A 17935-nucleotide genomic window follows, 5' to 3' on the forward strand; every position below is an offset into this window, starting at 1 on the left:
GAAGCTTCAGGGCGGAAAAGGTGAAAGAAATCTTGTCAGTGAATAGAAGACAGTTTAATGTGGTGAGAATTTTGGAGGCCTGCTGATTTTCATGCCAATTTTCCTACCACCCTCTCACCTCTTGCTTCTGCCTCTCTGCATCCTCGTTACGCCTATCCTGTCAATGTAAGAATTTCCCAAGGAGTCTTCCCAATGAGTTTTTCTTCTTCTCGCTCTGGGCTCTGTCTGGGAATCTTATTCATGGTTTTAATTATGACCTACGTGTGCAAGGTCCCCAGATTAGCGTCTCTATCACCGACCAATTTCTTTTTATCTACAGACCTGAATTTCCAGCTCCTTTTTCCAATTGGGTGTCCCAGGGACACCTCAAATCCAATACACCCAAAGCAGAACTTATTATTTCTCCCACTCTGTCAGGCATACTTCTACTGCCGAATTCTCTGTCCTTGTAAATGACAGCGTCATCGTCCCAAACAGCACAAGTCCTCCATACCTCGACGTTGCCTTAGGAGATATTTGCCAGCTATTCGTACATTAATTTCCATGGGCTTTTACTTAAGTTGTTCTTTAATCTGGAATGCTTTTTATCTTGATTTTCCAAGATCCAGATCAAAAGCTTGCTCATTTGTGAGGTCTGCTTAAGATTGCTCCTTCCGATAAATTATTTTTTCCTCGGTGCTCTCGTTGGCTTGCCTTTCTGTCATAACACTTATTTTACTCTAGGTCATTTCATTCGTTCAATAACATGTATTAAGTTTGAGTATAGTAAGTATCAGATGCTATCACATACATGAGGGAAGAAAGAGGAATAAGTCTTGGTTTCTGGCCTGAAGGATCTTTTAGTATTTAAAATATAGGCAACATATATACAGCCTTACAGTAGTGGGCACCTACATGTTAAATTTGATTAAATATTTTTTAACCTTCAAAAAGTGGGGGAAAAAAGTTGTTTAGGTAGCTGGAGAGCTACCACAAATAAAAACTTTCTGTGATTGGCAGTCACCACATCAAAGCTATGTGGAAAAAATATCCCTTTTCTTGTAGAATGAACATGAGTATGACTCTGAGAAAGCAGTGCTTGTTCCACTAAATACTGGGGTTTCCGCTGATTAGTTATGAAATTAATCCCCAGGAAGGTTGGACTTCCACATTTTTGAGCAGAGAATGATTTTGGGTCTAGATAGACCATTTCGTTTTATTTCCCAGCCTCCTGCTGGGAAAGGTGAACATTTTTGTTCACTTTATGTCATGTTTTAGGGCTCGTGGTTCATTAGTGGTTCATAATAATGGGAGACTAGACTTCAGGTAAAGCCTTCATATCACTGTTAGTGATGGATATTTCAGTGGTAATAATGAAGTAGGAATATTTTTCTGTGAGTCCCCCAAATGATGTAGATGATGTTGGATCTGCCGGCAGTTTCTGGGTGTGGGCCGGGACCGTGCCTTGTGAAGCCGAAGAATGGAAACACGGACCAGGGAGAGGCAAAGAGTTGTAAAAGAAGAGTTTATTAGAGGCAGGAGAAGAGGTTGCAGCTCTCGAGTGGGAGGGGGTCCCGAACATGGCTGCCCAGTGACTGAGGCAAAAGCTCTTATTTTTATACCTTCCCTTGCCTGCTTGGGGAAGGGGGTTGGGGCCTTCTAATGGAATTCATCTGTCAGGTTTGTCCTGTTTGCTCATCCTGAAGGGATTAATGAAATAAACCATTCCTATCTGTCAGATCTGCTCCTTTGTCTGGCCAAAAGGGGTTTGAGATAATTTATTAACCTCAAGGCGTGGTCTCATATTTTTGTCCTGGAGTGAAGGAGACATTCCAGAACCTGGAGTTTCAGGATATTGCTCCTTTTTGTTTATTCCACCAGGGACCCCTCCATCTACCTAGCAACATGCTAACTAACCTGTCTCGATAGTAGAGAAAATGGGTCATATGATGGTTTGGTACTCCCCCAAAGTACCTATTTATAATTGTTCATTTAATTGAGGCAAGGAACCTACAAGAAAGATGTTTATGCATGGGCATCTGTGGGTAGAGTGGGTGAATGAAGAGACCCAGAAGAATCTGTTATTCACTTGGTCCCAAGGATAAGCATCAGCCAAAGAAACTGTGTAGATGACAAGCTCTGGAAGATGTAGGTGCAGAAAGTGTCTCTGCTAGATCCTGGCAATAACGTATAAGAGGGCGAAAGGAACTTCCTTCCCTTTTCTTAATGGGACCAAATGAAGGTGCTGACCTCCTGCTTGGCTTCTGTGAGGGCAGCAGGGAATAGTATTCTTGTGGGGGGACACTGGCGCTCTCTCCTTGAGCACCAGCTGCAGTGACAAAGATGAGGGAGCCTCAAGAATCCTGGAGACCGAGGACACTGGTACCAGAACAGAAGAGAAATGTGGAAGGCCCATGTGGTGGCTGTAGGGAAGAGCAAACTTGTTTACTTGGGAACCTTCAAACATCACAGCAAGCGTCAGTCCTGGGTAAGTAAGTGAGGACAAGAAACAGCCAAATTTAGTTTATTACAATTCGTGCTCATGTACGGATGTGACCTGTGGAAATTTGGGTTATCGTTGTATAGCAAGGAAGAAGAATGTCTACGACACGCTGGTTCCCATGGCTGAGTTTCCTTCTCGGACTTTTGTCACTTTGGCATTGGTTAGCTGTGCATGAACTATTGTAAACACAGTAGTGGGAGGGTTTTCTGAATTAAAGTGGAGAAGAAAACAATGGTGAGAAGAGCTTTAATTATGGTTGACTGGTACTTCCAGGAGGATTATCCAGTTTGTGTGTCACTCAGGTCCCTTGCCTTTTACCTACCAGCCATTTCACCACATGAAGGTTCTTTATCTGTACAATAGATAGATAATAGCAAGGACATGGAATGAAAAATATTTCAGTTTGCTCTAGTCCATGATTATTGCAATCAGAATACAGAGTACAGAAAATCCATTTGCAAGCTTACATTTTCCATATCAACAACAACCTTCTCCATCAGAAAATTTACTACAACTACTAACTCAAGATTAACTTTCATGGATTATTTATAACTTTATTTCCCTCTATTATTACATTACTCATTCACCATTCATGGAAGTGAGCAATAGCTATTTGATTTGATTTTGGATAAACTAGCAGGATCCTTCTTTCTGGGAAAGAGGCAAAACTAGACAAAATTGACAAGCAACTGTAAGATGACAGTACCTTCAGATTCCAATAGCTTTTCACAATAGATGACCCAGTCATCTGGGTAAGCATTAGCTAAACCTTGGGAAACATTCAGCTAGAAGAACCAGGCTTGCTGTTGCTTCTGTGCACAGCAGGTGCAGGTGGGTGCAACTTATAGCTCAACGATGTGATGCCAGCATCGAGGCTGGAATGCTTGCTCCTGGATGGCATGTTCTAAATGCAAAGGTGTCAACAACCAACTGTCCTAACCTACCTTTGCCTACACCTGGCCATTTTTCAAGGGGAAAACCCACTACAGTGAACTCTAGCCTGTACTATAGCAGGGAGGGTCTGGGTGTTGCAGACGTGGTTTTCCATTGCCAGATCAGAAGGGTGGAGAAGAGGCTGGCAGGGTAACAAGAATGAACTAACACCCCAGCTCCTCTCTGAAGCTGCTTAGTACAGGTAAGCCTCCAGAGAAGCCACGTGAGGTTACTAACCCGACAGACATGTCTCTGGAAAATTCCAAGTCAGAGAAAACTGAGAAGACAAGGGAGTGGGGGAAGGATGAAGAACTGTACAAAGAGAAGTCAGCCAAAATAATTCGGGGTCCAGATGGACATCTGAGTTTGAGGAATGATGAAAATAGTGTAATAAATTCTATTTTAGGTCCCCATGCCAAGCACGTTTACACAGGAGAGGGCTGAAAGAAATGAGACTACAAGAGCCCAGTGACAAATTGCAATAAAACAGTGCTGTAAACTCAGAGCCACTGCTGTCTTGCTTTAGTCTGGTTAGGCTCCCTCTCACTGGCAGTGGGTATGTTGTGAGGCAGGCTGGTGAATACTGCAGACCCTGACAGTCATTTGTCTGGCGACATTGCACCTACTGGCACTGTAAAGAACAGAGAGGAGCAAACTATGTCTTCATATCTGATTCACACACAAATTGAATGAACCCAGTAACTACCACCTTAGTCAGATACTACTTTGAAACCTGGTGCAAAGGCGAAATGCTTATAAACTTCGTTAAGGACAGCACTTACTCTGAGTCATAGGGGAACCATCCCAGAAGCTAGGTTTACACATCATTAAGCAGGTGCTTGGGCAGGGTGTAGACGGCAACTAGGGACAGCCTTTAGAACCTAATTCCAAGGTTTTTAGATAAAAAATCAGTTTCGAAATGCTCACTTGGTTTCATTAGGTCATTGTAAGTCAAGCTCCACCTCACCTCCTTTGTCACGTTCCTAAGTGGATGCGGAAAACATTTTCTGTGATCACTTTGAGCAAGGAGAACAGATGCTCGTCACTGTTTCTGTGTCCCAGATGCTGGTGTGACTTTATTATTATTATTATCATTATTATTATTATTATTTATTATTGTTTGAAACAGCTTTTTTTTTTTCATTCAAGCTTTACCAAATGGACTGTTCAAAAAGCAGATACAAGAGCAAGAAAATGTCACAGGCAATCAAACTTGTTCTGTCTTGTACAGTGGTTTTCTTTTTGAAAAGAATACACATGTGAACTTCTAATTTAAACATTTTCCATTTGTTTCCATTTTATTTCCCTTTTCTTTAAAGTTAGAAACAATAGATACATTATTGATTCGCATATTCAAATAGGCTGCAGTGAGAGGTGAGCTCACTACTGAATGTTGAGAAAAACAAAAAATGGCCGATGATCATGTGAGCAGATGCCTGAAATCTCTCCAGGTCCCGTCTCTGGAGGGATTGGTCTTCTGGGTATCACCACCAGCCAGGAATTCTTGTCAGGTTTTGGGGCTGCTGGGACCCCTGGTCTCTGCTGTGCACTCTGTTGTCTGTCAGTCCTGGTTTTATTTGGCGTTTCATTCTTTACCTCACTGCCACTCACTGTTTTTCCTTGGCTCAGGGTCCCAGCCCATCCTCCATCAAAACCTGCTCTCAGGAATAGATCAATTAGTGACATACAATGCACTGTGATCCTATCTCTGAGACATCTTATTTCTTTATATGTTTTGATTGTCTTTAAAACTACGAGATATAACTTGGATACACAAAAATGCATTCAATACATGCCTGTGGTTTAACAAATAGAACATTGCCACATCCTCGGAAGCCTTCCTTCCCCATCCTTTTACCGACAAAATCTCTCCTCCCCACTAGAGGAAAGTAGAGGCAATCATTTCCTTAACATAACCTGCCCACCTATGTAAGTCTCCTTAAAAATACAATTTTGCTTGGCTTGATCTTCTCGTAAAGGAAACTGTACTCTGTATTCTTTTGTTCCTGACTGATTTGGTTCCTAAGCCTTACCGACAACTGTAGCATGGGATCCCATGACTCCATGGCTCATGATTTTGGGTGTCAGTGAGCAGATGAGGGCATATTTTGGGTGTCAGGAATACATTCTGTGTCTTAAGACAGTGAGAATTGAATGACTGGGTGTTGGTGTATAGCGTTTTGAGGTACCCTCGGTAAGCAATAGTGTCAGGGAAAGCTCTGGGAACAGTGACTAAGGGGTTTCCAGGATGCGGGACTTTCAGTGCTAAAAGCAGGAACGTCCCAGGCAAACTGGGTCACATTAATTACCTTGCTGTCTACTCTTCACTCTGAGCTTCCACTCACAACTGCTCATTACTCCAAAAAGCTCTTGTCACTCCTCCTGTAATGAAAAACCTTCTGAGGCCGCCATTGTAGTATTTGCCTCAGAGGAATGGAACTATCACACTAAAGGGATAGCAGCAGTAAAATCCCAGATTCCAGAAAGGAAAATGCTATATACAAATGGCTGAAGTGATCCAGCTTCTCATGTTTCAGGATAACAACATCTAATACAATATAACAGGGACAAAGTGTGCAGGCAGGCGGGGATTGAAATTATTGAGGGTCTGTTGTGCACCAAATACCGTGCTGGTGACTATATACTCACATACACATACGCATACATAAAATACATACATTCATGTATGTTAAATGAAAATCCAATTGATCTGAATTCTTATTTTATGGATGAGAGAATAGGGGCCCAGAGAAACTAAGTTACTCGCTCAAGGTCACACAGCTGGTAGAGTTGCCAAGCTGGGAATTCACTGCCATCTAGTACTTTATCCTTCATCTATTTCAAGTTTATATATGATCTCAGGAGTGAGGAGTCAAAATAAGACCGAAGAACTTATCATGGAGCACAGCGTCTCCACCCCACCCCCCCCACTCTGCCTCCCACTTAACAGGCACAGAAACTCTCAGATGCTTTTTACAAAACAAAACAAAACAAACAAAAAACCCCACTTTATTGAGGTACGATTGATTTGTGGTGATGGTTTCATGAGTGTATCCTTGCCTCCAAACCCAACTGCTTTTAATGCTCCTTCTTGTATCTTCCTCCAGACTTGTAAATAACGTGCCAATGCTGCTCTGTTTTGCCTTTCACTTTCAGAGACTATCTATAGACTTCCTTCGGATAATGTCTCTTGGATACTCTGTTCCCTGCCCCACCTCCTCCAATCTCCTCCTAATACCCCTACAGAGACACATCATAAGCTTTGTTTAGCTCAATACGTAATATTTAAATCATTACAACTAAGGGAATATTATCCACAGCTGAACTGTAAAGTGTGGCATGGTATACATTTCGCTGTACAATCTTTGTTTTCTCTGGAGTTAATAATTATAATTTTTTCTCATTTTTTGTTGTTGATTTAGTTTTCAATGTCCGCATCACTAACGTGTTCCCCCTCTGATGAAGGTAGAGATCTCTCCATGTGTTCAAAATGTTCAAATATGTCTGTCCCTCTGATAACATATTCACCTTAGAGATCTTCAAATGGTCAGGATATTCCACTTTAGGATTAAACAATACGAAGGCGGGAGGAGCAGATGCTTGTAGGAGAAGTGTGTAAGGTACAGTCAGAAACACTACGTAAAGTGAAACTGTACTCCTCCTGAAACAGCTCAGTTACCTCCTCAAATACAGTGATCCCCAATTCCCAGCCAGAGTAGCAAGTCCCCCACCCCTGTTCTCAGCTCCCTTCACTTCTCTAGAACTACACTGAAGCCCCTCTGTGATAGTTAAATTTATACATGCGAGAGTATGAAACCTTGAAGGTGAGGCTCTGCCGTATTCCTCCTTAGATACCAGAGTCAGAGGAGGAATTAAACAAATAACAATAACAAAAATCAGTGACTGAATTAGAAAAGCATACCTTTCCATATAAGAAAATACCAGCTGTACCACAATGTATGAAAGTCTACATATGCTACATGAAAATACTACGTGATGTTCATGTCAAACTAAATAAAATTTAATGCTGAAAATTGATTCATTAAAAAAAAATCTATTTTGACTACTTTGAATTGAATCTGTAGCTAATATTCTACCCATTTCTTTTAATTTGCTCTATAAAGGGCCTGAATGCAATTCTATCTTAATGACATTATTTAAAACTCCCAGGGTCATCACAAAAGGAAGAAGGGAGTGTCTGAGTCAGAGGCTTTATATTTCAGAGTAATGCAAGGAACTCTTTCAGACTCACCCAACCAGCTGCTAACTTCCTCTATGAAGAGAGTAAGGTAAATATTTCTGAAGCCCACAACTTAAAGTCTGGCCAGACACTTTGAAAGAGAGAGAGAGAGAGAGAGAGAGAGAGAGAGAGAGAGAGAAAGAGAGAGAGAGAAAGAGAGAAATGAGTCATGGCTTCTTGTCTGTATTTGAGAGTCTAAACTCCTCAAACAATATCAAAATTGTTGCTTGGTCCTGTTCTCTGCTTCTCTGTCTTATGACTTGTCTATGGCTGGCTTTCTGTGGTGTTATAGAGAGAGTGGCAGGCACCATTCTGGGCAGGGGACCAGAGATCAGTCTAACACTTCATGTTCCATATTGGAATAGATGAATAGCATTTGGGGAATTCTGTGCAAATCTAGGTTTTATATTTACAGTGTTCTTATTTAAGGCCTTATGGGTTGAAATAGACTAATTTTTGAGATTAGAATGGAACTCTATTTTAATTGCATAATTAAGTGCTCATCTGATTAGGGATTTATCAAAATTTGAAGCGATGTTATTAATAGAAATGGAAAGACTTGAAACTACTTCTATAGAGGAGTAATTCTATAGCATCTCATTTAACTTACATGGTGAGAATAAAAATTAAATATGTTCAATAGTAGTTATTCATGTTTTCACCCATATGTGTATATTGGTTTGGTAAATACAGGAGTTTTTTTTTTTTTTTTTTAGTAATGTACCATGAAGTATGATTGTTTTTCCTTGTACAGACAAAACATTTTGATCAAACATTTAGGCACATAATTTATCAATTAAATATAATAAGCTTGTGTCCATGAAATATTATCATTATAATTTTATGTTTTATTGAATGTGTTTTGTCCCTGGTTTTTCTTATGCTTTATTTAAAAAAATTATTTTTCTTTCTTTTTATTAGACTTAAAAAAATGCTCTAGTGAGAGCATATTTATTCTTTTGTTTTGACATAAACAGTTGGTTGACTATAGGAAGAAAGAAGTAAGCCATTTCTTGGATTGAAATGTACCTTAAGTAAGCAAGTAAGCTTCTGGCTTCTGTGGACTTCTACATCCTGAAGTCTGACGTTTGGGATTTAAAAACCTTCACAAGTTGTATTAACTTGAAAACTATAAATTAATTACATATCTCTATATTAAGCTAAAATGTTTATGTAAGGGACATAGGAATATGGTATATTTTTAGTGCTATGAAAAATTAATCGAAAGCCAAGTTCTTAAGATATGAAAAGAATTTTCCTTCATTGCTATGTCTGGACAATGGCATAACAAATAGTATCATACTGACATCTTTCCTGTATCTTAACATAATTTATTTCCCTTTTCACTTTTCTTAAGTTGTTTAACTAGGACCCAAAGCATCAGGTACTTGTTGATGGCTTGTTTGAATTTTGTTTATTTCTGTTGGTGTTTTGCTTATTTTTCTTAAAAAAAAGTTGCTGTGGAAAATAATTATAGGAGAAAGAAAGATCACAGTTGTGGTACCAAGTTAATATTTGTTTATCTGTCACCTGATGGAAACCTAGTGTGTAAAACAATTAAGTCGACCTTGAATATAGTTATCTATTTGCCAATGGCATTCAGACTTATATCAGATGAGAAGAAAAGAATCTTGCTTTCATTTCTGGTACTTACAGTGTAACTTAATAAAGATTATAAGAATCATGTGAGGTGAACATACTTTTTGGTATTTATTTTCAAAGTGCATGAACATGTCTTTACAGGAACGCTTAAAGATATATTATCTCATGCCACTTATTATTTTAAAGCCAGTGCTTGAGAATTTATAATGGCCTAGGAATGTCTCAGTTCATGTTTCTCTGTAATGATTATTTTTCTAGTATGGTTTCTGTTCCATAAAACTTACTGAAGTGACAAAAACATATACTTGATTGGCTGAATACACAAATTCCTGTGTAGCTTCTCTTCTCTTCAATACAATTATAGTTTTGTGAAAAGTCACCAGGATGATTAAAAGATTAGAAAATGAAAATTTGTGGTTATTGCTTAGAAAGTGATTTAAATAATGATTTTGAAAGGTTTTTCTTTCACCCCAAGGGGTAAAATAGGAAAACATAAAATTTTAAAGCAACGTAATAAATGGAAGCTTGACCAAAAAAGAAAAAAAAATGTGTAACAAAAAGTGTTTTTGGGCTTTGGGGTGTGATATTTCCAGACCCCATTGGACCAACTAGGCAGGTTCCTAAACAAGGTCATTTAAAAATCTTTCAGGTCTTATAGTAAAGATACGAGTCCACATTATGTAAAATATATTAAAATATACCCACAGTCTTCCATTAAATATAATTTTCACTGTAAGTAGTTGGAAAGGATTATTATGATTTTGCATTTAAAGTTACTGTCTTAAGAGTGATTAATTTCATTTGCTATGATGTTCAGCAATCAACATGACATGTTGGAAACTGTTCCAAGAAAATCTAGCATATAATTTCTCCATAAAATTACAGAGCTTTGTATGACTGCTAAACTTAATATAAAAGTTATCGTATGTGTCAGTTTAATGAATTTACTTGTGTACTCATTAATTTCAATCCTGTCATTCCTTTTTTCACCTTTTAGAAGCAATACTCCTTTTTCAGATGTAAAATATGATTTTGAGTCCCTGAAAAAGTTTGGGGCCTTTGAAACTGCCAATATTGCTCACTGGATTTGATATGAAATCAGTTAAAAATTTTCTGGATGGCTATTAGAATAACATAAGTGTTCTTTCTTGGAGTAAATGGTGTGCGGAGTGAGAATAATTTTCTGGCTGGGGGAATAGCTGAGAAGAAGGACATGTAGTGAATTAAAGGAGCTGAACTGGACTTTAAACAGCCTCATTTACGGTCTCATCCTCAGGGATGCTCTCAGGGCTTGGAATTCCGAAGTGCAGAATGTAGGTTCCTCAGGAACACTCTGGAAATGTGCAATTTGTTACCTTCCAGGACAGAACAGATTATTACCATTTTCTAGAGAATAATGGATGTAGCAATTTTAATTCATTGACCATCTACAATGGGTCAGACATGATATAGAGTTGTTTCTCAATTTTTTTTTAACTGAAGCTCCCGTTTGATAAAATAAAAATTAAAAACTTATTTTGAAAAAAAACTTAGTTTTAATTTTGAAAGCCATTAAGTTTTTATGACTTCAACAAAGTTAACACAAAGGCAATTTTAGAATATTCTTCTTTCCAACCATCCCAATCCCTCACCCCAAATGCCCTGATGTTTTGGTATGGTGCTATTACAGGTGTAAGAGTGGAAGGACTTATGTTTTCCTGTCCTGTAAACTGATCATCTCATTGAATAACATGAAACTTTAAAGCTCAGAGAAGTTAAAGCCTTGACCCAGGTCACACAACTATTAGCAACAGGGTTGGGATTAAGACTGGGTCCCTTAGGGGTCCACAACTCTTGGATCCTGGCACACCATCAAGAGTAGTATCACAGAACATTCAAGGAGCATAATTTGGAGTATCCATGTTAATTCACTTAGTCTGGGACAACCCTGTCTGTGAAGTTGGGATCAGTTTGAGTATTGTGGAGAAGGTCTGCAAAGAAATACAAAAACAGATTCCTGAAGAATTTCACGGTGGGGGCAATGCTCTGTATTTTGTCCTGGATTCTAAATTTGCTATTATACCCTCGATTCTCTAGTAAGACAGAGACCTCTATGTTGGGAAGTCTGCATGTTTGTGATACATAACACCTATGTGAATCACATTCCTACTCCAAAAATAATAATAAAGTGGTTTCAAAAAGAATACATACATGTATAGGACCAGGGATGCAGAATATTTGAAATTAACATGTTGCTAAAAAATGTTAGGATGTACGATTACTTTAAGAATGTGTATGGAGGCTATAGTGCAGAGAAGGGATAAGGAAATGATGTGGTAAATTTCCACATGGTTAACTTTTTAAAAATTACCAGTTTAAAAAGCAAGCATGAAAGCCCCTTTAATAGACTGACTTTGCTCTATTTCACTTGGAAAGCCGAAGTGATTTGAGAAGAGGCCCCATGAGCGTGTCTGCTTAGGACTTGAAAATGGAACAAAGGCCACTGATGATAGAAATGCCACATCAAGGGGAAGAGGGGGTCTGTCCTGGATACGAGGGCATGGCGGAAGCATAGAAACATCACTAAAGAATATCAATGTGAAAAAAGGAATGTGTCATAATATTTTTGCCAGAAGAAATCGTTTTAGCATGTTGGTAACAAAGATACTGGACTAAAGGAACTTTTTCTATATGTTCTAAGTTATTTGATGGTTACATCCAAGGGTGAAGAAATGGAGCTTCAAATTTAAAAAGTAAAAGACTAGAAAAACCATCAAATCCATTTCCTCGTTGTTCTCTAGGCTGCACTCCACTTCACGATGGCCTCCCTTGCGGCAGCGAATGCAGAATTTTCCATCAACTTGTTCCAAGAGATGGATAACAATCAAGCAAGTGGAAATGTGTTCTTTTCCTCTCTGAGCATCTTCACTGCCCTGGCCATGATCCGTTTGGGCGCGCGAGGTGACTGTGCTTCTCAGATTGATAAGGTCAGTTTTGGTTGTGGCTTCTGCAGTTAATCCTTGGGGCAAATTGTTTTCCCCAAGAGAGTATTTTATGGCACTGGTCCCACGTAAATGGAGACCTTGCGATGAGCCCCTCTCCAAGTGTGAAGAAGGCACACAGCTCAGAGCACTTGGTTTTCAGCTGGGGGATAGCAGGCATATTTTCAGAACTGCAGCTTTGGTTCTTCTCCTTAGTCCAGTGGTTCTCGAAGTGTGTGTCCCGAAACGTGTTAGAAATGCCAAAGCTTGGGCCCCCACCCAGACCCACTGAATCACAAACCCTGGGGATGGAGCCCAGCAATCTGTGTTTTAATAAACTGTCCAGGTGCACACGAAGGCTTGAGACCCACTGCCCGAGTAGACATGGGTGAGAAAGAAGAGCTCCAAGGAGATTCCAATGAAGTCCTAGTTTAAACAGTAGTGACCTGGGCACAAGTGACATAATAGTATATGGTCACCAGCACCTTTAGAAAGTATATATTACTTTACTCTTGTGGAGTGCCCTGAGCCAGGCTGCATGGGGAAGTGAAATGGTCACAGGTTACCTCCCTTCTCTTAGGAATTTGTCATCAAAATTCAGAAGCGGGAGAGACACCGGATCCAGGCTGCATGTGGAGGGCGTTGTCACCCCTTCGTGCCCACTGGTTCCTCCCATTAAGTTTGTTCATAAGTGAGGACAAGAGGAGCCTGTCCCTGCTGTCGCCTTTGACACCTAAGTACATGCTGAAGATTTGTGTAGATAATTTAAGCTAGAAGAATGCGTTTCTCTCTCTGGACAGCTCAGTGAGTATTTGTTGCTAAAGAACAACCACAGAGTCTAGGAACGCCATTTCCCAAGAGCTGGAGTTGTTCACAACCACAGTGCAGGGAACCTTCACTTTAATGAGATGATAAGAACAGCCAACAGTCAGGCTTTGGGATAAGCTCTACTGATATCTTATAAATCCTCCCAATGACACAGAAGTAGGTAACATTATCGCGATTTTAAGAAGGGGTTGCCATGCCATCTCCGTGCTAGTAAACGACAGAGCTGCAGTTCAAACTCACTGTGATCTTCTAAAACAGGGTTTCTTAACCTCAGTCCTACTGACATTTCAGGCCAGATAATTCTTTGCTTTGAAGGGCTGTTCTGTGCATCGTAGGAGGTTTATTAGCATCCCTGGGCTCTCCCTACGAGATACCATTAGTGCGCCTCTTCTCAGTTGTGACAATCAAAAGTGTCTCCAGCCTCTGCCAGGTGTCCCCCAGGAGTCAGAAACAAGCCCCCCAACTGAGAACCATTTGCCGTAAAGCTACCGAAAGGAAATGCAGCCCAAAGTGCATTATTGCAAAGCCTTAGTTATTTTGAAGTTGGTACTTTGATAAATAAATATAAAGCCTTTGGGGAAAAAAATCTAGCAACTAATAAAACGGTATCCATTCATTAATAAAAATACATAACATTTTAGGATCAAGTGAGGTACTTGGTGTCACAGAAACAAAACACTGGCACGGGAATTAGAAGATTAGTTTCGATTTCTGACCTTGGGAAAACGATTTCATCTCTGTGGGCCTCAGTGTCCTTACTCGTAGACTATGGGGGTTGATTTGATAGTATCCAATTTAAAAAAATAGTTTAAAGATTGTTCCTATTCTGTAAGTTAGACAACGATGTGTAAGCTCTACACCTATGACAAAAACTCACCTTTAGCACAACAGAAGACACAGCTATTTCTTATTGTGGGATTTCAGGTCAGGGTCTGTCACTGGTTATTGCTCGGTTTGCCTCCTTGCCCCACCGGTGCCTGGTGGAGCAGGGGTCAGCAGCTCATGGGAGATGGGTCTCGGGGAATTCAAGGAGCTTCTATTCTGCTGGAGTGTTCTTTCACAGTCACTTTTGATAACTCTTTCTATTATAATCACCTATAAGACATATTCAAGAGGGAAAAATGGCAACTACAGACACATTCATATAATTTACTTGTACAAATTTTTAGTCTGCAAAATACTCTCTTGGAATTTAATTTTCAGCCCTGCCCACCCTATTTCAGTTAGTTTCTCATTGCAATACCATGGCTTGACACCATGGCTCGTGCATGTATATTTTAGATAAATCCACTCGTACTCAATTCAGTTATAACTTATGGCATCCATCTTTTTGTATCTTCTAAGCACTACCATGGACAAATCGTCTGTTTTCTTTTTGGTGCTCCAATGGTCATTGTTGGGCCAATACAGATCCCTTTAAATTTTTCCTATTTGAAAAATCCTTCCAGATGACTATGAAATATCTTTGTTTATGGGCAACTAAATGTTCTAGACCTGTCTTGAATTTTTCCGGCTCAAAGAAAGGTCAGCCACTCACTATGAAGCCCTGATTCCTTTACCATAAAATATTATTAAAGCCTAGAATAGGCATGTGTGACCTTCAATGGAGTAATACGGAAAGTGCTTTCCATTTGAGTGAAAGAACCAGAAAAGTATATTTATTTACAAGGTCATGTGTTAACGTTCATATTTTTTTCTCTAAAAAATAATTGTTTTTACCAAAAACATTTGAAAAAGCAATTATAATATATTACTTGTTCTACCACTTCTGTGAGAAGAAATAACAGTTTTATAATTTGGCAAGACTACACAGAAGCCCAGTGGGAAGCAGATGGTTCATAGTCTCCTTTTTTTTTTTTACCCTTAATCCTAATATCCTGAAATTTATTACATTGTGTAGGCCCATGATTTTCCTTTTTTGTTTTGCCATCATCTGAATTTGTTACCAGTTATAGAAAAGAAAAAGAAATTCTGATTTTCTCACATAAGGACATCAGAGGACATCAGAGGACTCCTAGCATTTCAAATTACGATAAATATGTTCTTTGAAATTTTATTTAATATCTATCACATTTGAATATTTACTAGTATCATTATTGATCTTTTGTAATGGTAGTTTATTGTTGAATGTATAATTTCTTAACATTTTTAAAAATATTAAAATAGATATGTATTACCTGGGTATTATACCAGTTCAGTTTACTGAAAGTTAATTAGGAATGTTCAGAAAGATAACCAAGTTAATACAAAAATAGATTAAAATTAGAAATAATTAAAGAATTGTGTTAAGTATCTATATGTGTTAAATCTTTTTTCAAAATTAAGAAGAATGATTTCTGGAGATTCATATAATTTTTATAACATTGTCTGGGTTCCACAAGAGTTAGCTCAGAAAAGAGGTTAGGATGTTTAAACTTTACCATGGTATTTTATGTTACAAGTATATCCGTACATCCCCAAATGCCAATATATCCAATGGTTATTTATTAATACTTTAGGACTTTGTTTTTGAAAAAAGAAAACTGTAGGACATTTTAAAATTTGATATCACTTAGGAGGAATTTTGGTCAAAAAGGAGAGTTTTTTCTTTCTTTTTTTTTGGCCTCAGAAGACTTCACATTAATTAATACGTTTTTTTAACAAGGTAGTGAGTCAAAGGTTTAAAACTCTGAGAAGCAGACATCTTTTAAAAGATTCTTCCACAAAGCCATTTATATTTTACTAAGATAACATCACACAATAATTAATATGACTTCAAACATTTTCTCAGCCTTCCCTTGGTTAAATCTTTTCCACTGAACTGTTTCAAAGATCATAGAACCACCTCTAGCCCCTCATCTTGGGAAGGAAAGATACAAAGGGACCACCCAAGTTCAAGATTAGTGGACACAATCTGGCCAGTGCCTCTCTCCCTCTCCATCTTATATTGAGGTGACTGATGGTGACAACTTCCTTTTACAACCCTTCTGTTTTCATTTTGTGTCCTCTGAGAGGTTGAACTTCATCTAGTTTCTAAGACAAATGTTACAAAGCAGCAAGAATGAAAAAACTATAATGACATAGTCCAAATTATAAGGACTCATGCTTTTATTTGCTCCCCTTGTAACAACAAAATAAATAATTCCATGGAAATGGGAGGTCCTCGTTGAAACTGCCTCTCTTAATGACGAGTTACCAATGCCGTTGTTCACCAACAGAGGAGTCATAGTCACAATGAAATCGACCACAAAAGTGTGAAGCAGAATTGTTTAAGGACCCTGGCGTATGCTACCCCTCAACTCTGTCAATTGGAAAGAGATAACTACATTATTCTTTAAGGCATTGGAAATCTTCCGGTTTCGTCAAGGCAAAATGAGAAAGAGGGCTGATCTTTTTCATGCTCTGTAACATCATAGTACTGGAGGGAGAAAATGACACCCAGGCTGCTAAAAATGGGGCCTTGATGCCCACAAAGACCCCAGCTGTGAATTTTAGATTGACTACTAATTTGTATGTCAACTTGGCCTTTTTGTGTTATCTCTCACTCCGTCTTATAGTATTTTTTCAGATTCAGAGGATGTAGACATTGAGGTAGGTTCCAATTTTCTGTGACCTATTAATAGTGACACTCGTGGCCTTTTAAAGTTCTAATATCTCTTTCTGAGCTGTTCCATTTTCCCTGACTAATAAATGGTGCTGTTGATTAGGGTTCTGAAGCCCTGATTTCAGAAGCCCCCAACAGAGCTACTGATAGCAACATTGACTTGTTTAATTAAATTCCCATAGGTAAATTTTTTACCCAGTGTTAGAATGTCCTTCTCCCCTTCTGCCTATCCCCACTCCCCACTAGGGATGTGGATCAACTATAGCACATATGGGCCCTTAATGAAAACCTACATCTTTCTATAGAAAATCCAACCAATAAGATTGTAGGAACACAAACTGAGACAAATCCCTATTGCCAGGCAGTTATTTAGATCATTCATCCAATTGGTTGGAGGAACATAAGTTAAATGAGTCCTACTTTAGCTTCATACTTAGGATTTCCCAGAGAATCAATAAGCCCTTCTCCCTTTTATGCCTTGGTGTGCATGTAGGTAGCCCTCATCTTGCCTCCCACATGATTAAACAAAGTTTTCGTTTTTTCACTTGACCTCTTTTTTCAATCCTTGTCCAGATTTAATCAGTGGTAATGATTAAATTGCTCCCCCAGGAGGAGCCAACTAAAGTTATTAAACACATTTCATTTGTAGCCATTGATTTATTAACTCTCCCAGTGTATGATGCTTTCCCCCAATGAACCAACCATCGGCTTTAACCAAGTCAGTAGGGCGGCTGCAAGTTTCTTACCTGCCTTTCTGCCTCTGTCACTCACACACACACACACACACACACACACACACACACACACCCCAGGAAGTCTCCTTCCGTGTTTGACTTCCCTGGTCCCTTGTGTTCAGCACGACCTGCTAACTGCTTTCCTTATCCCTGTTTACAGATGCTTCATTTCAATGCTGCGTCAGGACATGGAAATGCCTCTAATACTCAGGTAAACACAGCGTGTTCTTTTCGGAAAAGAGACTGTGGGACTAAATTTAGCAAAATTACTGTCTCTCTGACATATTTAATTATGTTCTCTATTCTTTTAAAGCAAAAGAGCATGTCTCATTAAGATTTCTGTATCGTGGGTATTTCAAATATAATTTTTGAGAATGTACTTGTTAATTATTCATTTACCAATATTTCACTTGTGTGTCATGTCAGCTAGACTTTGGCAAGATAGCATGGAACTACATGTTTTGCTTTTATCTTTACTCTTCACAGCCAATTTACATTGCTGAAATGAATTATGTAGTAGACATATTAGGCAAATTCATTATTTTCTGTTAATAATTTTATTCTAAGGTTAAT

At 38.8% G+C, this 17935-nt stretch overlaps 1 protein-coding gene across 2 annotated transcripts in view; it reads left to right on the forward strand.

The window, feature by feature from the left end:
- The window catches only part of SERPINB7 (serpin family B member 7), a 50142-nt gene that overhangs the window by 13571 nt on the left and 18636 nt on the right, over positions 1-17935 (forward strand). The window contains exons 1-3 of one of the 2 annotated variants that reach the window (XM_033087495.1): positions 7675-7704; positions 12038-12223; positions 17523-17573. In XM_033087495.1, coding sequence (XP_032943386.1) covers positions 12056-12223; positions 17523-17573 — 219 coding nt within the window. In that variant the 5' untranslated portion in view covers positions 7675-7704; positions 12038-12055. Of the gene's footprint in view, positions 1-7674; positions 7705-12037; positions 12224-17522; positions 17574-17935 lie in introns of those variants that run through there. The other variant, XM_033087494.1, reaches the window with a different exon arrangement.

The sequence above is a fragment of the Rhinolophus ferrumequinum genome, chromosome 19, assembly GCF_004115265.2.
Source record: "Rhinolophus ferrumequinum isolate MPI-CBG mRhiFer1 chromosome 19, mRhiFer1_v1.p, whole genome shotgun sequence".
Lineage (NCBI taxonomy): Eukaryota > Metazoa > Chordata > Mammalia > Chiroptera > Rhinolophidae > Rhinolophus > Rhinolophus ferrumequinum.